This window comes from Solanum pennellii, chromosome 1 (genome assembly GCF_001406875.1).
Source record: "Solanum pennellii chromosome 1, SPENNV200".
In the NCBI taxonomy this organism is placed as follows: Eukaryota; Viridiplantae; Streptophyta; class Magnoliopsida; order Solanales; family Solanaceae; genus Solanum; species Solanum pennellii.
Window position 1 is genome coordinate 72652112 of NC_028637.1, and position 11992 is coordinate 72664103.

General features: G+C 37.8%; 1 protein-coding gene across 1 annotated transcript; it reads left to right on the top strand.

Moving 5' to 3' along the window:
• The first annotated feature begins 10971 nt into the window (after nucleotides 1-10971).
• Nucleotides 10972-11439, top strand: LOC107022822. Its single transcript, XM_015223409.1, has one exon. The coding sequence runs from the start codon at nucleotides 10972-10974 to the stop codon at nucleotides 11437-11439; it is 468 nt and encodes a 155-aa protein (XP_015078895.1).
• Nucleotides 11440-11992: the final 553 nt, after the last annotated feature.

Here is an 11992-nt window from a genome sequence, read left to right on the forward strand (position 1 = left end):
TATATATATATATATATATTCATTTATTTATATCGTGGATCACAAATTCGAGAAAAAAAGAACGATTTTCTAGGATGAATCAAAAACTACCTTTTTATTCCATTAAAACCGAAGTAAAATTTCGTCCACTTTACCTTCCCAAAAAAATCTATTACCAAAAAAAAAAAGAATCATGAGAATTTATTTGCCCTCTAATTCATGAGGACGATCCAAGTCTTTGATAATACATATCCAACTCTTCAACTAGATAATCCACCTACAATTAACCTACACTTTGTATTAAAAATATGAAGAAGATGGTGTTAGCACAATTAAGCACTAAGTATGATCACCAAGCTAAAACATGCTAAAAAGGGGCAGTTGAAAGTCATGCTTTTATGCCATATTGTAAAGTTCTATGAATTTGTAAACAATAAAGACATAGTATAAGTTACAACCAACATGCAAGTCGCAGTATCTCATCGATTCATTAGCTTTTCACCTTAGGTACTGATACTTCAACTTGTAGCAACATGAAATACAATGATACATACATTCAGTGGATCATTTAATGATATTAGGACCTCTATCAAAAGTTACCCGAAGACACCCTTAAATAATTCATAAATTGGAAGGTCATACTACTTCTTCATGCCCCACCCAAGTGATCCTCAAGGCTACGTTTAGATTAGAACCTCTTCTTTTAAACATAGCATGTTAAGTAACCCACTTAATTAATACAGGAGAAACGTGCATCACATTATAAATATAATGTCACCATTCATTATTATCTTCATTTAGAGGACCTTCACATTAGTCATTAAGACTTAGGCAACTCACTTAAGCACCTTCAATGCGTACTCGTGCCTTGTGTAGATGGCATCACATACTACTACCTACACGTTGTAGTACTTATGAAGTAACTAGAGTGAACATCCCACATGATAGGAATAGGCCTTAACTCACATAACCATGAAAAATAGAAATGGAATCTGGTGTTCTTTCACCATAACATAAATTGGATTCCTACTTTCAATGGATAGAGCTAGTACACATCAATGTAGGCACATGGTTTAGGGCATATCAAAATAGGTTCATTGCGCTCTAGCCTCATACTCAAATATATCGACCATATTACCATATTCACTTGGTGCTTAACCTTAGTTCCCATAGAGTAGTTTCATTCTCATTATGTACTAGAGAGGGCACCGACATTGGGTGTACTGACTTTGTCACAACCGGTGAGCACCTCTTTGAAGTAAAATGGCGTACTTGACCTCTCGAAGGTCTTATACAATCCCATAATTACCATTCATCACATTTTAATAGTAAATTTAGCAGAAATTTAAAAACATTTCATAGCACATCATATGCTAGAAACTTTACTTCAGACATATATAAAACATAAGTCATAATACATATTTAGACCTTAAGTCTCTTTTCCATCATAGAGTCAACAACATTGGAGAACATTAGGGACACGGCCCTTACTACATAAGATATAAGTATATAACTCATAAAACCTTACAGTAGGCTCAACAATATTAGGACATCGTTCGACTTAAGGATTTCTTTCCTTAAGCTTGGGAATCACATACAATCTCCTCAATCAAATAGGTATCCTCTGAGCATCCATAACCTACACTTTGCGTAAAAAGTAGAGAAAACTAAGATTAGTACAAGAGTGCAGTAAGTATGGAAACCATGCAAAAATATGCATTTAAAAGGGACATTTTCTTGAAATCAAACTTCATGCCTTTTTGGGTAGATCTTCATAAAATCTTTATCCAATAGCATTTATAACATTCACATACTTCATATAAACATTTTCAAAGGTCGAACATCATATAAAATCATATATAGAATTTTTGACATTTTTAAGTCACATTACAGTGAGATAATTTCCCGGAACAGTGAACTATCATCCCTCATATTCATTAACCTCCCAAGTAACCCTCTAGTGATACTTGGTGCAATAAATCACCTTAAGGTCACAAATAGAGCATGCATACAACCTACATAAGCCAACACATATCATCATATAAGCATAATACATCATAGACACAATTAAGTCAAGACTTATAGGCTTTACAGTAAGTTACACCAATTTACACATATATTTACTTCTTTTCATATACCTCATTATAAGACATTTTTCATGACCCCAATCTTAGTCTACTAGTACTATGCAAATGTGAAGCCCCATAACCCAACACATACTTAGTAAACCTTTCATGATACCACAAACCTTGACATCTAATTCATACATCAAAAAGTAAGTGAAGAAAACTTCATTCAGGTCAATACAGGACCTTCATCATATAGTCATTTAGACCAACATAGTGCATATAAGGATAAGATCACATCTTATAGATTCATACCATGCACATCTTCATAACAAGTAGACAAATACTACCATGTCATGCATAAAGACATACTCATAATCATACACATTAGTTCACCTTACTAGGACTTCCTAAGGAGCTATTTGTGCAATGTCTATATGGATTCATTACTTCCATCTATCCTACATAACCTTCCTTAAGTCATCCTAGATAAGATCCCAGTGATTTACTTCCATTGTCCATTTTACTATAGGGAAACTAGAGCCTTAACCGACACTAAGACCATGGGTGCTAAACATGGAATTTGGTGTTGTTGAGTCTTACACCAATGGAAGGTGTTCCTACCTAGCAAAGGTAGAACATTAACACATGCTAGAATATTAGGTGATATATCTTGATAGATCTTATGTGGCAAGCGTAGTTTATTGAACTTGGGGTTTTCATGTAAACATCAACTCTACACCCATTGTTGGGTCATGAGGCTATCCACCCTATGAGGACCGTAGAGGACCCTTTTGCCTTCCCTCTTTAGGAAGGTTCCACCCCTTAATCTACAATCTCACTCAGTGCTAAGCTAAGTTCCTTTTATAGCAAAAGTCTTTATTATCAATTCTTTATGAAACATAGGCTTAGGATATTAACCCTCTATATGCTCAGCTCATTGGTCATAGATGAGAAGCCCTTTCATCAAGCTACATCATGTGAGAAATCCTTTTACATGGTCATAGCAGATATCATTAGAACTATATAGTTTAGTATACACTTGAGCACACCATTCAAGGCTCCTATATTGACTATATTATCTTTCATGTGTCTGTGTATACATATATGTGAGCTATCCTTTCACATAACACATTAAGGTTACACATGCTCATACTTTCATATTCATGCACATAGAAACAAAAACTAGAAACTATCCTATCAAGGCACACAGGTGAAATGCATAAGCACACATGTGAAATGCATACGCAATGTCCTATACCCTTGCCCATACTACTACACCTATAAAGTCATCCTACATAAGGAAACACATATTATACTTTCATAGACATAAGCTTAACATGCATAGTAGTAGATACTTGTGAATATGAGAACTACCTTTCATTTAGACAACATGACTTATACTACTTGTAACATGCATATAAGTTGAGGGTGTGTGTACATTGGTGAACATGATTACATAATTTCTATCAACAACACACTGAGGCAGCATACCTCTTAGACCATAATACTCTTTCAAGCATAGACCACACAACACACAATAGTATAGGAGACAAGTCAACTTCATTTACACTTAAGACTCCTAACTTGTGCTATTTATGCATTCACATAGGGTACATAGGTAAGGGATTATTAACCATTTTAACTTATTAGTGGCAGCACCTATACTATACCGTAAAATAAATATACATATGTTTATACAATAGCCATACAACCTAAATTACAACTAGAATAGGAAAATAGGCATAAGCTTCACATAATATGATCATGATAACCAGAAACTCATGCATTCATTATTTGCCTTCAAGGCCATGGTCGACACATATATAATGAAAATAAAGTAAACACCACCATCATTAGTGGACCATACCACACAATTCTATACAAGGCTTCATCAATTACAATGCTAAAAGAAAAGTAGAGGAGACAAGCATTCGTACCAATTTCTCACCCATTCATCATCATTGATCAATACACCTTGTTTATCAACAATACCCATGTAGAGCAGTTGCTAAAGAGAATGTTACTCAAAAGAAATTATGATTTATCACCCTAACATTTAGATCATGTCATATAAATACAATGTTCAGTTTATAAGCTACAAGAGTCCAAGTTAATCTTTACCAATTCGATGGTTATCTATTCATATTAGATCAATTATACCTAATTATCATCACATTATACTCATAGGTCGTATCTAAGGACAATAAACCATAATCGAGTCATACAGCAACAATCCCAACATCAAGATCACAAGTTGATACTTGATAGCCTAGAAGAAATTAGATCAATTAATATCAATCCTTCTTCACTTTGATCATTGATGTACCGTGGTTTCACGGTACCTTCAATGTTTTTTCCTTAAGATTGATGTGTTTGTCGAGAGACTTTTTGTAGTATTTTAATATGTTTTTATCTTTGTTTTGCAAGAAAGTTGTCCAAAACCAAAATGCAGAAGGATGTGAAGAATTAGTGAAGAGGTGACCCACGAAGTCCATTGACAGCCCGTCGTCCCATCGATGGACCATATGTGGTGACCATCGATTGGAGGTTCATGCATCTGGAATCAACTCGGGGAATTCTGACTAAGGGTGGGGCTACTAAAGGATCATTGGTCTATCGGTTGATCGATGAACTGTCCTGTCAAAACATCGATCTTATCAGAGAATGTCCAAGTACCCGATGTTGAATAAATGCTAAGTACGGAACAAAAAGAGACATTGACAGACTGTGTTGTTGGTCCGTCGATTTGATCAGACAAGATGCAAAGTGAAGGCTGAGAAAAGATGCTAAGTATGGACTTACGGAGGCAGTCGACGGTCCGTCTTTTGATCGACGGACCGTCTGTGGGGGTCGTTGATTGAAGCCGTATTTTGGACAAACTTTCTTTATTTGAATTCCTTTTAATTGAGAAATCTTTTTTTTATAAATAGGGTGTAAAACCTCGTTTTTGGGGTTGGATTCTATTATTAGTTTCTTAGTTTTGTTCTTGGAGATTTGTCTTTGCAACTTGGTCATTAATTTAAATTTCCGGAGTTGGTTTATAAGATAATGGTGTGATTTCAAGTTGAATTTCTGGATTTTTTTTCACATTTGTCAAAGTAAGTTAATGGTTTATTATTTATAACCTATGAATTGTGTTCTTCTGTGCATGGGTAACAAAATCCACAACTAGGGTGCTTGGAACCATGGGCGATGAACAAAATAAACCTAGCTAAATAACAATTCTCTAATTATTGAATGCATCGACAATTCTTTTGTTTAGAATTCTTTTTAACGAGTGCACGCGTTAGAACTCGCCTTATTGCTACTTGCTGGACCAAGGGGGTAGTTAATAGGAAAAGAATTATGGACATACATTTAGTGGATACTATATAATAGGTTAGTTTTAGTTGGTACAAAGTAATAACTAAGTCATACATCCAATATGATGCTTAATATGAAGTAAAGGTAAAGGTTAGTAACATAGACACACGTAGCTGGATCAAGGTACGGGGTGAAATTATCTAAATATTGTAACAAGGATTTAGAGACATATAACTTATCACTTTGCATGCAAAACACTAGCAAATAATTGTTATAGCTAGGATTATGGATTTATGAACCTATGGAAAATACTTAAACCGTAGTTCCTCTCACAACTTGATAAACACCAATAATTCACTCTTGCTACTTGTTTGATTTCACAATTTTACAGTATTTTTGTTTCACAACCCCCCCCCCCTTTGATTACTAGATTTCGGGAAGGACTTGACCAAATAGAAGTAAGCGTACATTGAAGTTAATTCTAAATTATTTTCCTCGTGGGATCGATCCCAACCTAATATTTGGGTTCTTTACTTGATATGATCACTTATACTTCTTTAGGGAAGTATAATTTGAGATTATCAAGTATTGGCGCCGCTGTCGGGGAAAGTGGTTTTTAGATCATATAAAAATTACCAAATTTTATTCAACAATTTCCTAATTTTACTTTCTGTGTCATGTCTATCTCTAGTGTATGTCAAGTACACGGAGCCGAGGAGAACCGACGCTCCTATTGGATTCTAAACTTAACCGGACACTTCACAAAATAAATGAACAACAAAATTCCGCAAATATAGGTGATAGGATCAACCGCCTGCTTCCTCCACCGGTTAATTCTCACAACCAACTGATTGTGGAAAACCCTGTTGATGCTTTGAAGAGGCAAACTCCCATGCCACACCTTCAAGAGTTCTATAGGGGCAATAGTAACAACACTGATTCTGATGGGCCTCTTGTCCTACATCCTCTACCACAGTGTCACACATTCATGGTAACTAGTAGCTTGATGCAGATGCTCACCGCCAGAGGTTTGTTTTCGGGGCTACCATCTGAGGATCCATATGCTCACACCTTCAAACTGAGGTCGATGTGCAAGAGTTATGTAGGAAGGCCAGATTTGGACATGGACGTCACTGGGTTAAGAGTGTTACCTCTCCCACTGATGGGAGAGGCCGCAATATGTTTCATTGAGTTGCCCTTAATTTGATCTATACTTGGTACCAGTAGAGGGATGTGTTCCTAGAATATTACTACCCAGATTCTAATTAGCTCAACCACAAAGATAGAGTGAAAAACTTTGTGGCATTGCCCGGGGATTCGGTGAGTAGCTCTTGTGTTAGATTCACCTCGTTCATGAGAAGTATCAAAAACCACCGCATTAATGATGAGTCTTTGAAAGAGTACTTCTATCAGGTGCAAGATGATAATAATAATAAGGCAGTGCTTGATACTATTGTTGGGGGTTCTTATGGTGAGTGCACATATGCAGAGATCGCGACAATAAGTTTTGGAGCACTACAAGGTCGTACACTGGGAGAAACACCTTTGTAGTGCAAGCTACACACAACCCGGCCGCAGATGAAATTCGTGAACAGATGGCTCAAATGAGAACTGAGCTCGGGTTGGTATTGAAACATGTCACTGGTGGTGCAGGGAAGGTAAATGTGGTGTATTATTTGACTAAACCACCAGCACTAGTGGATGACTACTACTCTGAGAAGGATTTTTATGCATTGAATAAGAAGACGGGGGGTTTTTCGAACGAATGCCCATGGCTCCATCAGGAGAATTGGCGCCAAGTTCAAGGAAATCAAGGTCGGAATAGGAATTACAATAGAGAGGGCCATTATGTTCGAGATGAAAATTACAATCGCGACAACAAATTCAACCGGGGTAACTACTGTAACAGAAACGATCAAAGTGGGCCCTATGTTCTGCCTCAAAATCGGGAAATTGCTCCTAGGGATGGTGGATGTAGTGTGGCGCGAGTTGTATATATGTTGCAAAAGATGATGAGGAGGTTTGATGCTAGTGATGAGCATGCCAAGAAGTTAAGAGGTGATTTGGCTAACATTGGGCAAAAGGTGGATGCACATGCAATCTCGATCAAGCTTCTTGAGTTGAAAATGAAACAATTGTCTAATACTTTGAAGCCACGTCAACCGGGCACTCTTCCTAGTAATACCATTAAAAATTTTAAAAATAATGGACATTGCATGGTATTCACTACTCGAGGGGGTAAGAAAACCATTGATCCACATATGCCCTCTGTAGTAAAAGATGAGGTCAGAAACGATGAAGAGATAGTTGAAACTAGTGGTGAATTGGTGGACAAAGTGGTGAAAGAAGCAGAGGTACCCCATAAAGTGATCCCCATTCCTAGAACACCACCACCATTCCCTCAGATATTGGTAAAAAAGTCTGATTATGGTAAATACCGGTGTTTTATCACTATGTTGAAACAGCTTTCCATGAATATCCGTTCGATAGAAGCTCTACAACAAATGCAGTTCATGAAGGATATGGTTACGAAGAAGAGATTGATAAATTTAGAGGATGATGACCGAATGCAGCATTGTAGTGTTATTTCTACAAGGTCTCTTGTGTAAAATACAGAAGATCTGGGCTCTTTTACCATTCCATGTACCATCGGTTTGTTATACTTTTCTAAAGCACTATGTGATCTCGGTGCAAGCATAAATCTCATGCATCTCTCCATTTATAAGAAATTTGGTTTGGGAGACCCAAAGTCCAATGTGATGCGGTTATTGATGATCGATCGAACAGTCAAGAGGCATATTGGAATACTCCATGATGTGGTAGTGCAGGTGGAGTCATTTATATTTCTTGTTGATTTTGTGATTCTAGACTGTACGGTGGATTTTGAGGTGCCTATGATTCTTGGGAGGTCGTTCCTTGCTACTGGTCGCGCATTAGTGATATGGAAAAAAGGTAGATGAAGTTTAGGTTTAACAATGAAGAAGTATTTTTTAACATTCGTAGGTCCATGAAGCAGAGTGGTAAGCTCCAAATGGTATCTGCTATATCCTACAAGGTTGAGAGTACGTCTGAGGTGCAAATCGAAGAGTGTCTTCATGTTGAGGTACTAGGGCCAGTGATCATGAATTTTGAGAGTGATGGTATTAAAGAGTATGTGTCGTGGTTGAGGCACTTGAACGAGGTGATTTTTTGTTAAAACCAAAGAAATAGGAGTTAGATATGAAGCATCGCAAGTCTCCACCTGCAAAACCATCAATTGAGGAGGCCCCAAAATTAGATTTTAAGGCTCTACCACCTCATCTAAGGTATGTATTCTTGGGAAGAGATGACACTTTTCCGTTAATCATTGCATCGGATTTGAATGTGCAACAATTAAAATGTTCGATTGAAGTCTTGAAGAGGTTAACATGGGTCATTGGGAGGACTATTGCGGACATTGATAGGATCCCACCCAGTATTTGTTCACAGAAAATCTAACTCATGCCTGACCACAAGCCAATTATTGAGCACCAGAGACGATTGAATCCACTTATGCAAAATGTAGTGAAGAATGTGATCATGAAATGGTTAGAGGCCGGAGTCATATATCCTATTGCCGATAGTAGTTTGATATGCCCCGTTCAGTGTGTGCCCAAAAAGGGTGGAATGAAAGTAGTACGGAATGAGAGGAATGAGCTTGTTCCAATGAGGTCGGTGACTTGATGAAGAGTCTGTATAGATTATTGGAAACTGAATGCATGGACTGAGACGGAGAATTTCCCTATGACCTTTATGGAACATATGTTAGATACACTCATAGGAAAAGTATAGTATTTTTTTCTTGATGGTTATTTGGGTTATAATCAAATCTCTATTGCACCGGAGGATCAAGAGAAAACCACCTTTACTTACCCCTAAGGGATGCTCGCATTCAAGAGCATATCTTTTGGGTTGTGTAATGCACCGGCTACTTTTCAAATATGTATGATGTTGATATTTATTAGTATGGTGGAGGACAATATTGAGGTGATTATCGATGACTTTCTAGTCGTTGGCTACTCTTTTGATCGTTGCTTCAGTCACTTGGCTAAGGTTCTCAAAAGATGTGAAGATTGCAACCTTGTGCTAAATTGAAAAAAATGTCACTTCATGATAAAAAAGGGTATTGTATTGGGTTATCACATCTCAGAGAAGGGGATAGAGGTTGATCGAACAAAAGTTGATGCTATAGAGAGACTTCCTCCACCCATCTCTGTAAAAGGTGTGAGAAGTTTTCTTGGGCATGCGGGCTTCTACTGGAGTTTTATTAAGGATTTCTCAAAAATTGCACACCCTCTGTGCAAGTTACTTGAGAAGGAATGCAAATTCTATTTTGATGAATCTTGTCTGAAGGCATTGGGAGAGTTGAAGGAGAAGTTGGTGTTTGTGCCCATAATTATTTTGCCAGATTGCACTAAAGCATTTGAGGTGATGTGTGATACTAGCAGGGTTTCTCTTTGTGTGGCATTGGGACAAAGAAAGGATAAAATCCTTCATCCCCATCTATTATTCTAGTAAGCCCCTAAATGAAGCACAAAAAAACTACAGTGTGACAGAATAAGAGCTCTTTGTGGTGGTATTTGCTTTCAAAAAATTTCGCTCCTATTTGGTTTCCACGAGAGTTATAATGCATTCTTACCCCTCTACTTTGAGGTTTTTGATGGCAAAGAAGGATGCAAAACCAAGGTTTGATTAGATGGGTTCTACAAGAGTTTGATTTTGCGGTGAAAGATAGAAAAGGGTATGAAAATAAAGTTACCAATCACTTGTCAAGATTAGAGGATGAAGCTATGCGAGAGTTGGGTAAAAAGGATGAAATTGGTCACACCTTCCTTGATGAGCATGTAGTAGCCGCTTCTTATGACTTGATTTTATGGTTCACCACTTTTGCAAATTATCTGGCTAGTGATATAGTCCCCTCGGACTTGTCATTCCATCAGAGGAAAAAGTTCATGCATGATCTGAAAAAGTTTCTTTGGGATGAGCCTTAATTATACCAGAGTTTTGCTAATGGGCTTATTCGTCGTTGTATGCCGGAAGTTGAGATGCTAAGTGTTTTGGAGATATGCCCCTCCTCGCTTGTGGGTGGGCATCATAGTGGTATTCTGACAGCCCATAAGATTTTGCACTGTGGATATTATTGGCCAACTATTTACCAAGATGCTCATGAGTTCGCCAAGTCATGTGATACGTGTCAAAGAGATGGAGGAATTTCAAAGAGTCAAGATCTCCCTTTAAATCCAATTCTAGTGATTAAGTTGTTTGCCGTATGGGGCATTAATTTAATGGTCCCATTTGTGAGTTCTCATGGTATGTAAGATATTATTGTGGCGATGTATTATGTGTCAAAATAGGTGGATGTCATAGCACTTTCCAACAATGAACTGAAGAGTGTCACCGCGTTCTTTAAAGAGAACATCTTCTCCAGATTTTTCACACCTAGGGCCATATTAGTTATGGGGGATCCCGCTTTTTGCAACAAGTTGTTCAAAGTGCTATTGGAGAAATATGGGGTTCTCCACAATGTATCCACTCCCTACCATCCACAGACTAGTGGGAAAGTGAGGTGTCCAATAAAGAAATCAAGCAGATCTTGTCGAAAATGGTGAATGCTAATAGAACGGATTGGTCAATGAGGCTTGATGATGTTCTTTGGGCTTACCAGACTGCATATAAGACCCCCATAGGTATGTATCCTTACCAACTTGTATATGGGAAGGCTTGTCACTTGCCGGTTGATTTAGAGCACAAGGCCATGTTGGCGATAAAAAAAGTTAAGATGGATTCGAATGAAGAAGTAGAAAAGAGACTTAACGGGTTAAATGAGCTTGATGAGTTTAACCAAAAAGCATATAAAAGTTCATCCATCTACAAATTGAAGATGAACAAGTATCATGACCAAAAGATTGAGAAGGGAGAATTTGCGGTTGGGGACTTGGTGCTTCTATTCAACTCTAGGCTACGCTTGTTTCCGGCAAACTCAAGTCCAAGTAGACAGGGCCATTCTTTATTACTAATGTTTTCCCATATGGAGCGGTTGAGTGTGAGAACAAGGAGGGTGCAAAGTTGACGGTCAATGGGCAAAGAATCAAGATCTACCTAGGGCATGCGGAGAGTGACCATGACGTGGTTGAGGCATATCACCTTGATTATGTCTGAGTAATCAAGGGTCTTGCGTCGTGCCGCAATGTTAAATCAAGCGCTTCCTGGGAGGCAACCCAAGGTATATCCTCTAGCCAACAATAGGCTTTTTATTTTCTTTTTAGGAACATTTGCATTCTCTTGTGTCGTTTTTAGTTTAATCATATTCATGTGTTATTTTTTTTAGTGTGTTGGCTAGAGTGTAGTTTAGGGTCTGTTTCTCAAAAGTGTCCAGAAAAAACACAAAAGAATAGCTTAATGGGTGTTCAATGTGCAAGGTTCAAACCCATGAATTCTGCAAAAATTAATCTTGTTCAAAGAGCTACGAACCAAACGATGGGCCTTCGTTCAATCGACGGACCTTCGATGATGTTTGTAGATCCCACGTATGACTTCAATTTTGGCCTGAATCTATACACAATCAACGGTCCAGTCGACGGTCCATCGGTTGACTTTTGGACCGTCGATGTGGTATCGTCAGT

What these genes read in the sequence shown, in the direction of transcription:
- LOC107022822 (XM_015223409.1), top strand. Translation starts at nt 10,972, where the DNA reads ATGGTGAATGCTAATAGAACGGATTGGTCAATGAGGCTTGATGATGTT.